The sequence below is a fragment of the Natator depressus genome, chromosome 16 (assembly GCF_965152275.1).
Source record: "Natator depressus isolate rNatDep1 chromosome 16, rNatDep2.hap1, whole genome shotgun sequence".
NCBI lineage: Eukaryota > Metazoa > Chordata > Testudines > Cheloniidae > Natator > Natator depressus.
The window spans coordinates 5219816-5239183 of NC_134249.1; the positions used below are offsets into that span (position 1 = coordinate 5219816).

A 19368-nucleotide genomic window follows, 5' to 3' on the forward strand; every position below is an offset into this window, starting at 1 on the left:
TTTAATGACCCTCTCTGGCTGATGCTTGGCACAGTGGTGTTTGGCTCCAGGAGCCACGTCCAAACCTCAACTGAAAAGAGTTGCTGAGAAATTGGAGCGAATACTGGGTTGCCCCATCCTTCAATATTTTAAAAAAAACTTTTGGGTCTGGACAGGGACTCCTGTGCCAAAGGACTTTCCCAAGGCTTTTGGCATTAAGAATTACTGGTGATTCTCCCCACTCACTGCAGACACCAAAGTGGTTCCCTGTACGTCAGGTAACACTCTGAGAAGGTAGCCCCAGTAATGCACAGAACTCGGCTACATCTCATGAGCTCCTTTGACATGAGACGGCATCCAAAGGACCCCTCCTGACTCATAGAATGGAAAATCTGACTCATGGCTCACCTCCCTCCCCACTCCCACACCTTTAAAAAAAAAAAAAGTCAGCCGATTGGAGGGAAAAATGAGACAGACACAGATCTCCAAAATCTTGGAGACATTTAAGGCTCAGGGAGCAAGAATGTAAATTCCTCCAGATTTTGTGATCAAAGAAGCAAATTAGAAGCCAGCTTTACTCAGAAACTGTTTAACTCAGAGGTGAAGCATAAATGTGCAGCTACACCCCATCCCTGTTCACAGCGTGTCCCTGTTCAAACAAATAGAACCTCTGGATGTCCTGGGTGTGTCTGGCAGTGCGGGAGGAGAAGTAGTGGGATTCCTGGCCGTTTTGGATTGGTCGAGCAGCAGCTAAAGGTATACAGTAAAACCAATAAGCTTGAAGAATCTGTCCCTTTGGGTGAGTGGGGAAATCCATTTATGTTGTATGGGATTCAGTGGATCCACAATTGCTGCAGGTCCCCTTATAAGGGAATCATGAGCATGACTATTGGAAAGCTATCCTCCCAGATGGCACAGATTCTGGGAGCTGACTGACTATCCTGGCACTAGTTCTGAGTCTTCATATCCAGAGTTCTCTCGATCTCCACTCTTCGTGGCAGTGAAGACACAGGCGAGCCAATCCGGCAAAAAAACACCGGCTTCCATAATCCGATGTTCCACCCTCCTGCACCGCTCCCCGTCCGGTATCCCACCGGCATCCCAATCCCAGATGTTCCGCGCTCCAAATTCTGGATCCCCAGGAAGCAAGGCCACGACAGGTACCAATTGCCTTTACACCATCGACTTTCTTAACTGCTTAGTGCCCACTCCTGCCCTGGGTTGCTTTTTGCCCTTCACTGGACTCAAAATCCATTGCCATCAAGGCTGTTCCAGAGAAGCAATCACAGGAAGGAGCTAAGATGATGGCACTATACAAATGATTATTAAAATCAGCAATCGCCCAGCTCCTCCCATCCCCAATTGTGACAGATTTATCATTTGAATTAAACCTTATTAAAAAGCATCAAATTAACGACAAAGCACTGAAAAGACCCTGGTTCAAATCCTGGTGTCACAAACTGAGGAGAGCTTCCTGAGTGAGGTTTGCTTAGTGGGTCATCAGGTTTTTTTAGCCTCAAGATTTTGCTTTCCGGGCTTGCCACTTAGTTGAGTGGGAAGCCATACACACGTTCTAACCGTACTTCATTCACCAAGGGAACCAAGGAGTGATGAGATGGGCTCCAGCAGCAAGATTAGCAGTGCAGTTACATTGCAGACATGTAAGAAGAATCAAGTTTGAATATATGTCTCCTTCTTTCCTGCCCCACTGTTCTAAATAAGATGGGAAAGAAGAAACATTGTGATTAGAATTTTAAAAAAAGGTCTGAGATGTAGGGTTCACATTTCCATATGATAGTGAAGCAGTCTCTTAAATCTCTGGAATTGGAAGGTGTCTGGATAACTGGCCTTCTGCATCGTAGTAGTGGAGTATGGCTAGTTAAGCAGCCTCTTATATCTGGGTCAGGCAGATGTCTGTTTAATCATCCCTGAAATGTCTGGCATGGGCAGATGCCTAGGATGTGCTGTGTTGAGAGAGACCTCTGCTTTCCAGCATTTTAAACAAGAACAATGCTTAGGTTATTTTTGTTAGGTGACACACACATCTGCTCCTAACTCAAAATTGCAAGGAGTGACCTGTCTTCTGACAACAACAGTTGCTTATGGGTCCTGACATTCCTTACTGTTACTGCAGTCCCTATTAGTTTCATTGATTTTGTTACTAACTGAGGTCCGTCCATTTCATCTAGTTTAGGAGTCCGAGTGGAGGAGGCTTTTTGTTCTTTATCTAAACTTGTGACAACTTTGTCCAGTTACAAAAGCAAAAGGAGCCTAATTAGGGGCCTTAATGGTCAGAGGCCAGACTCATCAGGGCAAAAACTGGGAGATATTTTTTGGAAAGGGATTTTTTCCTTTTCTATTCAAAAAACGTGTCAATGAATTGGGTAAACAGGACAAGCCTTTCTCTCCCTTTTTGTGGGGAGACATTACATGAAGCCTGAGCCTTGCAAATTGAGCCTGGAGAAAATAATTTAAAACCCAGGGTTTACCTTGTCCATTTGGTTGCTTCAGTGGAATGGTGTATGGTGTATTTCCAGCCAGCGTCTTGTCCTAAGAGAATTTTAGTGGCTGCTGGGACTCCTAGCACAAGTACATTGGCCGAAAACTCAGTCCAGGCAGACCATCTCCTGAAGCAACACCTTTCTAATGCCCCAGTTAGTCAAAGACCTTCCCAAATGGGACAGGGTGGGACCAGAGGTTGGTGGAAACCCTCTATGATCCTTGCAGAGCCTCCAGAAGGGTGGGGTTTTCCACAGACACCGACCCATGTGACCTGTGTAGTTTCCTGATGTTGTCTCCGGGTTTAAGATTTGGTTGACTTTTTGCTTTGGATACAAAGGTTTCACTATGAAGAAGCAGATCTCACATGTGGGGAAAACTGCCCTTTGCTAAAGTGGGAAAAACCCAAAGAGTCCAAGGAGAAATATTGGACCAGCTTGTTTCTCTTCTCAGTCTGGCAAAACAAAAAAAAAGATTGAGAGAAAGAGAGAGAAAAAAATCTCAAACCACTGGAACTATATTTTTTTCATACATCTCCAGAGGCCTCCAGCTCATTTTCACTTGTGACATAAGCCAGGATTTGAACTTGGGTCTCTACAGGTAAAGGTTACCCCACTGTATTATACAGTCTCTTCGTCCCACTGTGCCACCTGACAAAGCCCTGGCATTTCTACAACTTATCTATTGATTATTGGAGTTTAACAACTAGTCCTAGTAATAATTACTTAACTACTGAATTAGTTAGAAAACAACATTGTCCTGCTCTCCTTTATTTTAAAAATTTGGGAGCAGAGCGGATTGAGAGCATCAGGGGCTTAACACCAATTCAACATTGTAACAGCATAGCCAGTCAATAGCCGCGTGCCCCCAGTGGGAAGTGACTGGCCCATATTCATGGACCAGCAGCCACATGCAATCCAGGTGTGGCTGGAATCAAAGAGAAGGTCCTTTGCCACAGCCGCAGTTCAGCAAAAGAAAGTGATGAGGCTTCTGCTAGCTAGAGACTGTTTATGAAAATCTCAGGGGTTAATTCTGATGCCTCAACTTTCCAAGGATCTAGTATCAGTATTAAAGGGAATTTCTGACCCTGTCACCCCTGAATTTCAGGTCTCTTTCCTCACTTCACCCCACAAATTCTTTTCCCACAAAATCCATTCCACCCCCTGAAGAAAATACAGCAGAGCCTCATTAGTTCACACTGAAAACAGACCCGTTGAGAGCTGCAAATTCTCTGCATTAGGACATAAACAAACGCAATAAAAAGTAAGAATAATGCATTCAGGCAGTGACTGTGCTCATTGATTTGGCAAGTGTAGTTTAGTTTTAAACATTTATGATTGATCCTTAATATCTAGGGCAGTGTATTTACTGCTACACTATTATAAAAGCAAAGATGTATGCATGAGATGAGACCTCACTGTTAAATCTGTGCTCGGAGACTGCAGGTTATGGGATGTGTGAATTAGCAAGGTTCTGCTGTACATTAAGGCTCCAGGACACTGCAAGTAGTGCAGGGTTCATGGCTGTTGCTGCAGGATATTGTCACATGCTTTTAGAGCTAGTTCTCTCCTATTATATGTGTTGAATTCCTTTGGGGATTGCCACTAGAACTTTTGCTTACATGTCCAGAGTAGATGAATGGCTAGGAATGCCACTGCCAGCTGGCAGGGCATTGCAGAGAATCAGAGCCTGGGTCCATGAGGGGTGGTATCACTGTGGAATGAATGTGCTCACTTTATGGGTACAGAGGGAAGGAACACCTTCCATTGTTTCTAGTTACCCCCTAAGGTGGTCTCATAATTCGTTACTGGTGGGCTTCCAAATAATCCTTTAGTCCTCCACTGGGGAGATTGCTGTGCAGATTGTTTGGGGAGAATCTTAAGAAGGGAATGCCAGTTATTCATTACAATGCAAAAAGAAAGCAGTCATAGTGGCTTAATGGTGGATTCTCTATACTGCCATGGTGAGGGCCTCCATTCATCCCCAGGCCTGGTCACCTGTACCATAGGCTGTGAGAGCTGCTTATTCCCTTGGGAGGGGAAAGATAAAAGCGAATGCCTCACATCACTCTACTACAGTCCCTTTTTTGCCAGTCAGGAATGGTGTTCACAGGCTCCACAGGAGTTCCATCCAGGCCTCCTCTGCCAGAAGGCAATGTGAAAAATATCTGTGTGTTACCCCTTCAGTGAATCTGGCCCTTTGCCTCAGAGATGGGGGATTAGACCTTTCTGCTCTGTTCAAGGTCTGAGATTACATGGCACAGGAGCATGACATCTGCCCCCCTTCTGAACAATCCTGGGTCCAGTACTGATCACTCACCATCACCCTTTGTTCTCCACCCAGCAGAAAGCGCATTCAGTAGGAGAGTGGAAGGCAAAGTGCAAAACAACTTTGAAGAAACAAACAGCAGCTCCCAAAACTCTAGTGGTAAGTGTGCTCACTCCCTCCTGCTGGTATTTACGATCTCCAGGGCAGGGCAGAAGTTGAATTAACTTGGGATCAAAGTCATTATCTATTTACCAGGCTCAGTCTGTAAAGTATTCAATTACTCAGTTTCAGAGTCACAGCCATGTTAGTCTGTATTCGCAAAAAGAACAGGAGTACTTATGGCACCTTAGAGACTAACCAATTTATTTGAGCATAAGCTTTCGTGAGCTACAGCTCACTTCATCGGATGCATACTGTGGAAAATACAGAAGATGTTTTTATACACACAAACCATGAAAACTCAGTGTTTTCCTCAGCATCACCCCAAGGTTTGTGCCATCCTGCAGCCTGTTTGAATTGTGATAAGTGGGTCTACGACTCAAATGCCTTTAAAATTGGAGACAAAGATCCAGACGCAGGGGATCTGAATAATGTTGCTATGGGGAGCCTGAGGTAAAGTAGGCCTAGTTGTTTGTGGGTATACAAGTCAAGTCTCGGTGAAGCCAAGCCGTTTTTCACAGAGCAGCTCTATTTGGAGGTTTCAGAGGATTATAAATATAATGGCACTTTGCACATTACACATCACAGTGATACTGAATGTGTTAACTTTGTTGTACCTTGAGGCTATCTCAGAGCTCATTATAAGTAGTCCCACTGGATCAGATATATCACATCAACTGACGAATGGGGGAGCATGTTGCTATCCCACCTTCCTCTGACCAAATTATGTACATACTTGGGAGGACTCAATTGTATCCTCTTCCTGGGACTTCCTTCTGTTAGTAACTTAAAACAGCAGCAACAAAGCATAACCCTCAGCCTAGACAATCGCCCCTGGTTTGACTGTTTGTAGAGCTTTTCCTGCAGGAACTTCTTTATCTCCTACCCTGTTTCCCTCAGAGTGGTACTCCACCCCTCTTATTTTCTGAGATTGGAGCTAAAGGTACATACCTGGAGAGACTCATCATAAATATCTCAACATCTCTATGTAAGGTTCAATAACCTGACAGCGTGATAGCCGAACAGAAGAGCCCTATATGTTGCCAGATCTGAGAATCTGCCATGCTGTTTCAGAATAATATAAACATCCTTCACAGTTACACTAACTAGAATTGAACAGCTAAAGGATAGAAACCCTCCTGCTTTGGGGATAAGCCAACTACTACCTGCCAGGAGTAAGGAGAAACTTCCTCTTTGGGCATGTTGCAAAATTATCCATCACAGGGGTTTAACTTCCCCTGAAGCAGCTGGTACAGCTCTCTGGACCAGTGTATGAAAAGGGAATGGAATGTTGTGGGAAATTCCACACACTCCTGTGCAGAGGGCTGTAGTGAACTGAAGAGAGAGCTAGTTGTTACTGACATACTGGGTATAATACTACGGGGAACAAACCTGAACAAACTGAGGTATTCACCACAATGACCACTTTATTCTGGGACAGACAAACAAAGGAATCTGAACTTGTCTCTGTGTGTCAGGCCCTTGTGCTCTCTAGTCCTCCTCCAACAGCTGGGCAGCAGCTCCCGCGGGTGCTAAGAGAGTGGCAGAGTCCTGGCCCCTCTTCACATCTCCTTGACCAGCAAAGCCGGGTAGCTAGAAATGACAGTAAAGTCCTTCTGTTCCTATAAAGTGCTGGAATCATTGGCATGACATGCAGCAGTTCTCTGATGTGGCCCCTTCCTACCTGACAGATCCACTCCCTGAGTCAGATCTCCTGCCTTTATCACAAACATATGTAGCTGGGGCTTCAAACAGGTTTACTCCAGTTAGGTGCGCACCTTTGAAAGCCAATAGGATTTGGGTGCCTAACTCCTCTAGGCACCCCCAACCAGTGTGTATTACTTTGTTATTCTTGTGAGCCCTGCAGAGCCAGCTCAGCTATGGGAGCAGGAGCTGAATTATCTTCCTTCCTGTGCATCATCAACAGAACTGTTTTCAAAGGTCAATTAAAGACCAATGAGTTATACCTGCACAAACTCACTGACAGGCGTGCACAGGGGGCTTAATCTGTAGACAGTTGTCACTGAGAGCATGTGGGCTGCAGAAACTTTTAATGTTGGTGAATACACAAGAAAAGGACTCTCAGATTGCGTGGGAGGGCAGCAGTGCTGGCAGTTAGAAAAAAAAATTATTTGTAAAATGAACATATTTGATGTGCAGCATTAGATCAACTTGCAGCCCTCTCATGCCTGCTTTATAGCACAGTTCTCAACTTTCACACGGTAAATTAGCACCCCAACTTTCACAGTAAGACAAAAATCAAGCTAATCCCATTTCAAAACAAGGCCAAAACAAGCCAATCCCAAAGAATCCCAACACTTTATGTGACTAGATCCCCCCGGCGTGCTGTCTGGGACTGTGGTGGGCCCGCTGTGCACCCCTGACTCTCCCTTTCCTTGCCCCTGCTTGTCGGGAGCCAATCAAAAAAAAAGAAGCAACTAGCTACAAGCCAAACAAGCTACAAGCCAAAAACTAGCCAACAAGAAACTCACAAGCCAATTGATCCAAAAACAAGCCCAATTTCTGTGTTTTTTTCATGGGTTTGGCATGTCTGTTTTATAGTCACTTTTCAGGTAGAACTCTGAACACCTTGTGGCCAGCTGTAGGAGAGTCGTGTTGTAAAGCTCCCAGGATACAAACCTGTTCTTTTGGTTTAGAATCATCAAAGATTAGGGTTGGAAGAGACCTCAGGAGGTTATCTCGTCCAACCCCCTGCTCAAAACAGGACCAACACCAACTAAATCATCCCAGCCAGGGCTTTGTCAAGCCGGGCCTTAAAAACCTCTAAGGGTGGAGATTCCACCACCTCCCTAGGTAACTCATTCCAGTGCTTCACCATCCTCCTAGTGAAATAGTTTTTCCTAATATCCAGCCTAGACCTCCCCCACTGCAACTTGAGACCATTACTCCTTGTCCTGTCATCTGCCACCACTGAGAACAAACTAGCCCCATCCTCTTTGGAACCACCCTTCAGGTAGTTGAAGGCTGCTGTCAAATCCCCCTTCACTCTTCTCTTCTGCAGACTAAGTAACCCCAGTTCCTTCAGCCTCTCCTCATAAGTCATGTGCCCCAGCCCCCTAATCATTTTCGTTGCCTTCCGCTGGACTCTCTCCAATTTGTCCACATCCTTTCTGTAGTGGGGGGCCCAAAACTGGGCACAGTACTCCAGGTGTGACCTCACCAGTGCCGAATAGAGGGGAATATTCACTTCCCTTGATCTGCTGTCAGTGCTCCTACTTATTCAGTCCAATATGCCGTTCGCCTTCTTGGCAACAAGGGCACACTGTTGACTCATATCCAACTTCTTGTCCACTGTAATCCCCAGGTCCTTTTCTGCAGAACTACCACTTAATCAGTCGGTCCCCAGCCTGTAGCGGTGCATGGGATTCTTCCATCCTAAGTGTAGGAGTCTGCACTTGTCCTTGTTGAACCTCATCAGATTTCTTTTAGCCCAATCCTCCAACTTGTCTAGGTGACTCTAGACCCTATCCCCACCCTCCAGCGTATCAACCTCTCCCCTCAGGTTAGTGTCATCTGCGAACTTGCTGAGGGTGCAGTCCGTCCCATCATCCAGATCATTAATGAAAATGTTGAACAAAACCGACCCCTGGGGCACTCCGCTTGATACCGGCTACCAACTAGACATCGAGCCATTGATCACTACCTGTTGTGCCTGACAATCTAGCCAATCTGTCCACCTTATAGTCCATTCATCCAATCCATACTTTTTTAACTTGCTGGCAAGAATACTGTGGGAGACCGTATCAAAAGCTTGGCTAAAGTCAAGGTATATCATGTCCTCCACTTTCCCCATATCCACAGAGCCAGTTCTTTCATCATAGAAGGCAATCAGGTTGGTCAGGCATGACTTGCCCTGGTGAATCCATGTTGACTGTTCCTGATCACCTTCCTCTTCTCCAAGTGGTTCAAAATGGATTCCTTGAGGAGCGGCTCCGTGATTTTTCCGGGGACTGAGGTGAGGCTTTTTAAAAGATGGGCGCCATATTTACCTTTTTCCAATCACCCGGGACCTCCCCCAGTTGCCATGAGTTTCCAAAGATAATGGCCATTAGTTGATATCAAGAGGGAAAATTAATGTGGAGAACAGAAATCAGTGCAGCAGACAATGCAAAAGAAACACAAAACATGAAAAAAGGGAAGACTGTTCTTAGTAGCATTAGGAAAGTCTGTACTGTTGAAAGTCCTTTAAATACTGATGCATTGTTACCTCTCTTCCAGCCCCTTGAAACAAATCAGACCACTCTCATGGTTCTGTTGAGTCAGCTTGTGTCTGCATTGCAACATCAGGAACACCTAAAATGAACTAAGAAAGCCCTTCACAAAAATCTTTTCTCTGGGCTTAAACTTGAGTTTTCTGTGGTTTGCTTATCTCTTTTCATCATGACAAGCATTGCTGCTGTGTTTGTTTTATTTTAGTAGCTTATGTCTGGCGGGCTGCAGGGAGAGTGTCAGCGAGCTAGCCCAAACCAGTGCTTGGACCATGAGAACTGAATGACACCAGTGAGCCTTTCAGGGCCAGCTTTCAGTGTGTAGGTGCCTTAGGTGGAGAAGAAAAGAGAGGATGCTCCTCAGTCAAGAGAGCAAAAAATCCCAGCAGTGTGTGAATTTCAGAAGCCAACTACTGTACCATAAACACCATCTGTGGTGAACTCTGGACCGCAGGCTGTCATTCAGGCCATGGAGTGAAAGCAATGAAGTGTCACCTTGCAACTGTGTCTTTCTTGTTTCACTCCCTCCCCCCTTCTTTGTATTCTCTCTCTATCTCTTTCGTCTCTCCCAGTTTCATTCTTTTTCTCTGATCTCCACTCATTGCTTCCTTATGTGCTGTTTCCCATTCTGCCCTCCTCTTTGGCTCTTCCATCCAGCCACCTTTTTCTTTCATTCCTTTATACTCCCAGGAATGAGTCCAAACACATATTCTCATTCATAGTGACAAAGGCGCCCCTGCAAGTGGGACTGTCAGCTGTGCAGAATTGCATTAGTGACTGCGAATGTCAGACAATGCTCTGGTGCCATCTGGATGCCTAGCTCTAGGTGCAGAGTTCTGTAAAGATCTGGTTTGTTAGCAGTTAGTGTGTATTGTGCTGTCTCTTACCTTCCTTCCGTTCCTTCTTTCCATAAGTGTGGTGTGAGAAATTTGGGACAAGCGACAGTGTCATTAGTGTGCTGTGCATGTCACGTGAGCTGCTGATACAAAGCTCTTGAGAGGTAACTGGCACCTTCTCTAGTTAGAGCTCCAGTTGCAGCTTTTCCAAGTGGCACTGAAAATTTAAAGGCACAATCCCAGCTGCCGGGCAAAGGCTGCTGGAGGGAGGGAGAGAAGTGGTGCCCAGTGATGTGCCCTTGGAGGTGAGGAAGAGTCAGGGTGTTACATGGGGGCAGTGCGAATGGTGTGTCAGGAATTGAGCTTTGCAGGCTAAGGCAGCACGCTATTCTCTGTTTGTAGTGTACAAATCTTTCGGGGGACTTGAGGCTGTCAGCTTAAAACTAGCCCAACATTTTGATTTTTGTTGAAACCAGCTTTTGCATCCTGAGAGTGACTGAAATGTTCCATGGCACTTTTCAAATATTGTCCAGTGGAAACAGCAAAACTCTTTCCTTTGCAGCCCAAACAGAGAACCTGGAAATGACCTGGATCTTGCTGGCTTTCATCATCTGAGATGAGAGAGGTGCAGAAAGGAATCAAACCGCCTGTGTAGTGAGAAAGGAATTGGCTTGTTGGGATTCACTCACCGTTAATCATTTACAGGCCAGTTGGGAGCGGGGCTAGGCCGTGCCTGAGGAGGAGCCGGGTGTGTGTTATTCATTCATTTCAAACCTTCCTTCTGTGAATTCTTAGGGGCGCAAAAATTGTTTGTGATCAACCTCCTCTAACTAGAGCTGTCAGCTGTGTCAGGTCATTTGGGCCTGTGAGGAGAAGAGAGGGAGGAAGAGAGTGACAGTCAGACAATCACACAGGCATTTACCATGTGTTTGATAGCACAGACACACACACCACAGGGGGGCAGCATGGCCCAGTGGGTAGGGCACGGGACCTGGACTCAGGAGACCTAGGTTCCCAGGTCCACAGCTGACCTGTTGTGTGACCTTGGACAAGTCATTTTCCCCTCTTTGGCTCTCCTGTTTCTTTTCCCATCCTTTATCTGTGTTGTCTAGTTAGACAAGCTCCTGGGGGAAGTGCCCAATCGAATGTTGCCTTGATCTTGTTTGGGGCCGGTAGGCTCCTCCATAATACCAATAATAACACCATCACCCAGCAGCGCAGGTGGGCAGGAAGCAGTCCAGGATGTATGTACGCTGTGCCGCTTCTGTAGAGGAAACCAAGGCTCTGTACTTGGTCCTGGCCCCAAAGATCCCCTACCCCAAAGTCCAGCCAGGGTGGAGGCCCCAGCATGGCAGCATCAGCAGCTGTCTGATTTTCCAGGGGAACAGAAGCAGCTGGGTGCTTTGGGGCTGCTCTCAGCATGACCAGGCTACAGGGGACCCAGAGTGGATGGATGCTCTGACTGTTCAGCCTTCCCATGTCGTAGGCTGTGCTGGGAATGGCTGCACCTGGTGGGGATGACATGGTGGAGGTGTGATGCTGAGACACAGGAGCATTGCAAAGACTACACCAGATAAGTGTGTAAACAGTGAGGGTGTTTAGTCATTGGAACACACTCCCAAGGGACGTGGTGGCTTCTCCCTCTCTTCCTGTCTTCGAGACCAGATGCCTTTCTGGAAGGCACTTTAGTCAGACCCAAGTTATTGGCTCAATACAGGGGTAACTGGGTGAAATTTAAAGGCTTGTGTTATACAGGGGTCAGACTAGAGGATCTAATTGTCCTTTGTGACCTTACACTCAGTGAATCCATGAAAAGGGAGGCGTGTCTAAAGAGTGGCTCATAGTGATGTTGCAGACAGTGTTTTCTGCAAGATCCAGCACGTATATACAGAGGCGATACCATGCGGCTAGGGTGTGGGAAGGAATGGTTGGAAAGCAATGAAGCTCGGATTTGAGTTTGGCCCTGGGAGCATGGCAGGGTGAGGCCAAGTTGAATGATGTTGGATTTAACTCCTTTGGCTCTGCTACCCTCCTGGGCCAGATTAGCTGCTGGGTGGAGTGCAAAGTTTTCATTTTGACCTACGAAAGCCTTATTGACCATTAGGGCAGGGTTTCCCAAAGGAGAGGCATGACAAGGGTCTAGATGGGTGGACTGTCATTTCCCGGGCCCCTATGGGTGCCCCAGAAGCTCTCCCACATCCCTCCCGCGTTCTCACTTCTCTGGGCTGGGGCAGCCGGCAGCAGTGTGGGGAGTCACATTCAGGCAGCAGCAGCATGCAGGAAGTGGCTGAAGCCAGGGAGTGGGCAGTCAGCTTCCAGTCAGTAGGAGGGTGCAGGACTGGGAGAGCCAAGCAGGGCACTTGGGATGGGGATGGGGCGGGAAGGGGGGGCGGGGTTCAGGGAGGTGGAGTTACTACAAATTCAATCTTGCTGTCGTACAGTTACAGGATTTTTTAAAACGTAGCAGTTTCTGTCTGGGTGTGTGTACTTACAGTGTGCGCGTAATGTCTGTCCTTCTCAAAGGCTCTGTAGGACCCGCCTAGAAGCCAGTGGAGAGTCTTCTCCATTGACTGCAATGGACAGCCTTTGTGCATCATCAAGTAATAGAAATGCTTTAAACAGTCAGCAGTACTCTGTACTGTACGCTGCCCGGTATATTGCATCCATCCAGCACCACATCCATCCACTCCCCAGAGTGCTACCAATCCATCCATCTAGCCATTGTCAGCTGACCTTGGCCCACTGCAGTTTAAAGCCCTCTTTGGCATGGCATGTCTTTAGCATGTTAAAATATTTAGCAGGAAATCTGCCGTGCTTGGCCAGTGAGGTTTGGCAAGAATGGCCCCGTTACTCACCTCTGGCTCCCCAAGGCTGCACCCCTCAGGGGTTGCACCCCTGAGAGCATCATGCACTGATGCAGCGATTTACAGTTTTCTGAATGTGGGACAAAGGCCAGTTCACAAACGCTTTGGAATGACTGAATTAACACGGTAATGGATTCTTCTCCCTCACAGAGACTCAACACGCAGTGGTTCCCCACCAGTGGCAGCACTGCCAAGCCTGCAGCTGTAGCAGGCTGCCGGGGTAGCTTGAAATGTCCATTGCTCATGGATGTGGAGTACAAGCTGCTTTAGGTCGACTGAAAGCTAGTTGGGAATTCAGGATGTCTGCTCCTTTTTATCACAGTCGGGTCTTGAGGGAAGGGGGAAGCATGCAGGATGCCCCATGGTACAGGGAACTTCCACCCAGTATTCCCATGAGCCCCCCACAAACATACACTAGTTTTGGATACAAGACTTGTTACCTACCCACGTGCTTCCTCTGAGTGTAACTTAACTCTGCTCCCGCTTCCCTGAGCCCGAGAGGCATGGGAGTTTGGAGAAAGAGTTGGAGGAAGATGCACACTGAATCTTGGGGTTTGCAGTCAGGGACTCCCAGTGAAAAGGACTTGTAAGGGACCCCAGGTTTTCTTCTACTGGCACTGACCACTATTGTCTAGCCCCATTACTGTATAGCTAGCATTATGCTGTATCTTAAAAAAAAAGTGAACATTTTAAAATAGGAATTCCTCAGACTTTGAAAGAACCAGATCCTCAGTCCAGGGAAGCTTTCTGAGACAAAATACAGTCCTGTACATGTAATAATTTCCTATAAATGGAGAGCCATGCCCTGAAACAGCTGACTCTGGAGGTATGGTGTAGGAATAAGGATAAATGAACTGAAGAGGATGCAGTAAGGTCTCTGCCAGTCTCAATGTTTAAATCTCTCTCTTTTTTGCAGAAACTGCAAGTCCCCTGATTTCAAATCCTTTCCCGCTTTTACAAAGTAAGTGTGATGGATGTTTGTGGTGCACCTAGGGGGTGTCTCCACCCAGCCTTGGTGGTTGTCCTGTCCTGTTAGCATTTTTCATGAATAACTGTTTTTTATTACTGGTCTGTGTGCCAAAATATCAAAAGCATCACTTCTGTCTGTGGCTCTTAAGGGTTTACATGAGATAGAAACGAACCCAGGGTTCTGAGGGGACAGTCAGTGCTGTGTGTGGCTGCTGTCATTTTGGATCACTTCCAACCTTTGAGTGTCAGGTTTTATCAAACATGGCGAAAACACATGTTCTAATAGACCAAGGCTTGAAGTTTAAAAATGAACCCATTTCTGAGTTACATGTTTATACCGGAAAATGTCTCTTAATGGCTCAGCACGTCGAACTATTAGTGATGTAAGAATGGGCATTGTGCCACTGGCCGACTGTTTGGTAATGGGTCAGTATTTAATATACTAGGATTTGGGTTGCTCAGTTTTTAACCTTCACTCTTAGGCATGGTGAAGCCGTATATTCAGCAGCATTTCATCCACATGCATGATTAAGGTACATTCAGTCATTCCTGCACCCCATGTGCACACACACAGTCTTTTCCTTAGATTTCAGCCTGTGCTTGATTAAGCATGCTCGAATTTTAAGGCATTAGTTGATAAGGAGGGACAGCCTGCTTGGTTTCTCTGCTTGTCTGGAATGCTGTGTTTCAGTTGCAGATAAGTAAAAAGAAAGACCTGGCATTTTTACACAGTTTGTCTCATTGTCTCCACTTGACCCGAACTCTGCAACCAGAGAAGGAAAGAAATAGAGGGTCGACCCTTGACAGGATTGTGTTGTCCTATGGCGATCCATAATCCATATATGGTCGGGATTATGTAGAGTAGCAGATCCAATTTCATAGCAAGCAATTGGGCTGCTATTTAGCCGAGCCTGTCTTTGGGGCCTACAAAGCCTCTCTAATTTTGGAGAGTCTATAGGCAAAAACTAATTTTCATTTTAAAAGCTTTAAGCAGGTGAGATATATTTGAATGTTCAAGCAGCTTGCTAGGCTGGACATTCGTTGTGGTAACATTTCCCTAAGAGCCACAGGACATTCTTTCTGTTTCATTCTCTCGCTCACTCCCATTCACACGTGTGGAAGATGAGCACTGAGGATCAGTTTAGGACTAATGCAGGCTGCTTCCTGGCCATCAGCTGAGGCAGCTCTTGAAGCGAGTTGCCAATGTGAATTCCGGCCGTAAGGCTGGAGAGAGAAGGGCAGTGCACTGAGAGATGGTGCGGTCTGGTGAACTGATCTCTCAAGCTCATCCTTATTTTATTCTAAATGAGTAAGTAGCACAGGAGTGGGAACATGAGTGATTTGAAGGAGAGGAAGTTTGCACGAGTAACAGGGCCAGCGAGGTCGTTGCAGGCCTAAGGGGCAATGTGAGAGGCAGTATTTGAAGGACCCAAAGGGAGCATAAAGGTGAGTGGGGTTGATAAGAACATGGCACAGGTGGAGGAATAGCAAGAGAGGAGGAATGATTGGTAGACAGGGTAGAGCTGGACCCATGAAGGTGAGCTGGGGATTAGAGGTGTATGGAGAAGCAAAGCAGGGGGAGGATTCTGAAGGTCAGAGCAGTGAGAGCTGATTTTGATTCCACAGGGAGCAAAGATGCTAAATTGTTTCCCCCCAGTTTAAGGCGGGGTGGGGGAGAATGTTGATGCCTATCTCACTGCTTTGCTAAGGCTTGTGATCCGTCCCCCTGCAGATTGGCTGTATTTTCTAATCCCTTCGCAGGCTGGGAGAGAGCCATAGAGACCTGCAGCCAAATGGATGAGACAAACTGAGGATTATGAACAATTTAAATCTGAACTGACTCCAGAGGCTGATAGGAAAAGATTTTAAGGGGGTTAAATGATTAAGGGGTTGATTTATATGGAGGTGGTGACGCAGCCGGGAGTTTACCTAGGCAAATGGAGCAAAGCTTGGGGTTTGGACCAGTGTCATGATTTGTGTTCACATTTCCTTAAGATGTGGTTAGTGGATAAGTAGCCAACAGACCGCCATGCCTCAGGCAACTGGCTGATGAGTATGTGGGTATCAGGTCTAGTTATCAGAGGAAACACAAGGGGAAATGGCCCATACATGGGACCCCAGAGTGGGTGTTCCCCAGATATGGGGATCAGGTAAACCCACTCAGGGGAGAGGACTTACTGCAGCAAGGGAAAGGGCACCTGAAAGGGGCCCCAGGGTGAGTGGGAAGAAGCGATGCCATGTCCATAACAGACTGGGTCATATGGCCTGGAATTGCCCAGTCTGTAACCCACTAGTATAGTTAGTGTAGGTGACAAGTCCCCATCTGTGCTGATCCACAGAGGGTCTGAGTGTTCACAGACACCAGCTACAGAACCGTGGTCCGTTAGCTGGTGCTGTAGCTGTTCCTGCTTTTTAGCTCTGGAGGGTCCCGGTGTGTCGACCAAGAAAATGGCTGCTTCACACGTCCACTCAGGAGGAGCATGGCCCTAGAGGGGCATCCTGCATCTCAAACCTGTGGAGTTAACTGTGTGACTCAAGCTCAGGAGGGAGGGAGTTACACAGCCAACTCCTCTGGAGCATATGATGAACGTTTAAGCCACAGTTCAGCTCGGCTACATGGTCAAGCTCAGGGGCAGATGGAGACAAACTGCTCAGCTCACTCACAGGAGCTGCAGGCTGCCTTTGTAAATGGAAATTAAGTAGTTGGGAGAATGGAGGGGCTCTTCCCCCTCCTGCACCAGCCAGGGAACAGAGATTGGAAGCTTAGAACCCCTCCCAGGTGTCTGTGAGAATGCAAATGCGCTTGGGTTGTGGGGGGCAGGGGGAAATCTGCCCTGTTCCCCACGCAGTGTGTGAACCAAGCTGGCTCCAGTGCAAGGACTCTGAGGCCAGTTGGAATGGCTAGGAAAGCAAGTCCACTGCCGCCCCTTGTCATGGAAACTGGGGTGTCTCCACAGTAGAGCCTGACGCTCAACCATCCTGGAGATGGGGTAGAGCAAGGAACTGGTCTCTGGAGAGGGAATGAAGGATTGTCCCTCAAAAGGGAAATGGTTTCCTCATACCCACATAGCCCATTACCTATGAGAAGGCATGCCTGAGCTGGGGGGCCCTGTGTCCCTGCCCCATCTGACAATGGGGAACCAGAGCCCAGGAGTTGCTGCTTGGTTAACACCAGCTTTGCGGTGGGCCAGACCTGTCTTGGTCACAGGGGTGCTGCCTAGAAACCGTAGAGTAAAGCCATGGTGACTGGCACTGTAGGGAATGAGGGCTCACTGCCTGCCTGACGCCCCAGCAGACAGTCGGAGGAGAAAGTGGTAGGGTCAGGTCCCAGCTTCAACCCAGAAGTTCTGAGGTAATGGGGGCATGTGAGGGCGTGTGAAATCTTCCCATTGTACCCATCCAGTTTGGTCAAAGGGGGTGATAGCAGATGCTGGCGCCATTCAGCTTCGATGCAGGGAGATATGTGATGGATTTGGAGCTGCTCTGTAATAACTTCTGAGTACTGTATTCTGACCTGGTTATGACTGGATGAATACACTGGTATAGTTTAATAGGGGGCTGCTGAGAAAAACAAAGAGGAGGGAAAAGAATGACTCAGGATAACCCACCTCTTCGCATAAGGCTCGAGAACACAGGAGATCGCAAGAATTGTGGCAAGTTTAAAAAAGAACACCCTCGAGAGGGGTGTATTATTTAGGGGAACAAAACTGAGATGCGGAGACCAAGTAGGCATGTCTGAAGAAGCGGACGGTACGCCTATAGGCAGGATAGAAACGTGCAGACAGTTGACTGTTTTCGAATCTTTCTTTTCTAATTGCTTTGTTCCAAGTGCAAAATAAGGAACCCTCTGGTTTCAGAAGGCTGTCTGATCACTGTACCACACTGCTCTCAGACTCCAGAAGGGAATGCGCGTGCCTAGGCACTCTGACTTAAACAGATCTGCTGGGAACAGAACAGTTGCTATACAGGGTATTGTAGCCCAGGGCCTGGTCTAGGAGTGGGAGAATCACAGAATTCCAGCCCAGGAGAGGTAAAGGCACAAAGGGGGACAGAGAGGAGGGAACAACAGGTTCACCTAGTGCTGTGGCCATGACAGGGGCATTTTGGGTAGTCTGGAGGGGTGTAAGGTAAGTGCCAGGTAGGTCACAGAGGTTTCACTAGTCTAGGCAAGAGTCCATGGCATGACACTTCTGTAGCAGGGCAGAAAGGAAAGACTTTGGAGATGTCTGGGAGGAGATCAACAGGAGAGGAGCCAAGAATGATACCCAGGGGGTGGGCCATTCCCAGCGGGGATGGTGAAACAATCTCCTGTGATGGGGAGGCGAGGAGAGAGCTGGAGAGCACTTGGAATCCAAAGGACAGCATGAAGGGTGGGGAATGGAGAGAGACTAGCAAAGGAAGAGAGAAGGGAACAACAGCGTTCAGGAGAAATGGGTAGACAACAAGGGGTAGGGATAACAAGGAGAAAGAAGATGCTTTTTAAAAATAGAAAATTCGAGAATTTAGAAAGAGAAATGACAGGGAAAAAAAGAAAATAGGTGTGGAGTCCAGTGGCATGAGATGAGTTTGGAAGGAGAGATGAAGAGGATAAAGAAATGGAAGAAGGAAATAAGCAAGAAGAGAAACACACAGCTTTAGGGTACTGGATTTAGTGTCATTGATCTATGCTCTTTTATTTTGCTGTACTTCCCAGAAAGATGTCCTGTATCTCTGAGTTTGGGGTAGAGGGGAGGGATGGGTTTTTTGAGCGTTTATGTTCAAGACTCTGTATAGGCCATGATTCTGCAGAACTTGCCACAGAATTTACCCCTTGATACAGAATTGAGCAGCAGAATTCCAACTTTTTAAATTGTATAGTAGTTTTTAAAGAAGAAAACATTCAAAATATGAACCAAATAGAAATTAATGCAATGCTGTCTTCCTGAGTCTGTCAGCAGCCTGAAACAGACTCTGAGCGTTGTGAATTGCCCCATTCATGGTAATCATGTTGACTCTGAAACCTAGTGATAGTTTACAACATTAGTTTGCTGATGTTAACTATTCCACTGCTGATCATTTATCCAGTCTGTATGTCTGTCCCAGCTTCCCACTCCACCTCAAGTGCCAACACCCCTAAATGCATTGTGTTCAGCTGCCAAAGCTTCCTGCTTTCCCCTAACAACCATTTTGATTTCGTTATAGTATTTCCAAGCTTCCGCACCAGAAAGAAAATGAGGCGGTAGCATAAAGTAAATGTAGGAGTGATGTCAAGTTAAATGAGGTTCTGAGCTTAGCCTCAGTATTCCCCTCTTTTCAATGGGACAGATGCTCATACAGATTCTGTCTGTTGTTTCTGCAGGAGGGTCGCTGAAGTGACTTTAATCCCTACAGTTGTTTTCCGATGCCTCAGCTTCCTAGGTTTCTGTGCAGGGGGCCTTGTGGGTTTTCCCTCTCCCACTGTACGCAGCTCTGTTCTAATTTCTGTTCTTCACTCTCTGAGAGGGACGACTGCAGGGCTGTAGCCAAGTTAGTTATGCCTGGAAAGTGAGTGTTCTGGACCTTTTGAGATGCTTACTAATTCCTTTG

The 19368-nt window shown here is 46.9% G+C and overlaps 1 protein-coding gene across 15 annotated transcripts in view; it reads left to right on the plus strand.

Moving 5' to 3' along the window:
• The window catches only part of ZNF618 (zinc finger protein 618), a 313429-nt gene that overhangs the window by 271273 nt on the left and 22788 nt on the right, over positions 1 to 19368 (plus strand). For 6 of the 15 annotated variants that reach the window (XM_074974151.1, XM_074974147.1, XM_074974146.1 and 3 more), the window contains 3 exons: positions 951 to 1139; positions 4822 to 4905; positions 13751 to 13795. In XM_074974151.1, the coding sequence (XP_074830252.1) occupies positions 951 to 1139; positions 4822 to 4905; positions 13751 to 13795 (318 nt within the window). The remainder of the gene's footprint in view (positions 1 to 950; positions 1140 to 4821; positions 4906 to 13750; positions 13796 to 19368) is intronic. The other 9 variants (XM_074974154.1, XM_074974155.1, XM_074974148.1 and 6 more) reach the window with 5 other exon arrangements.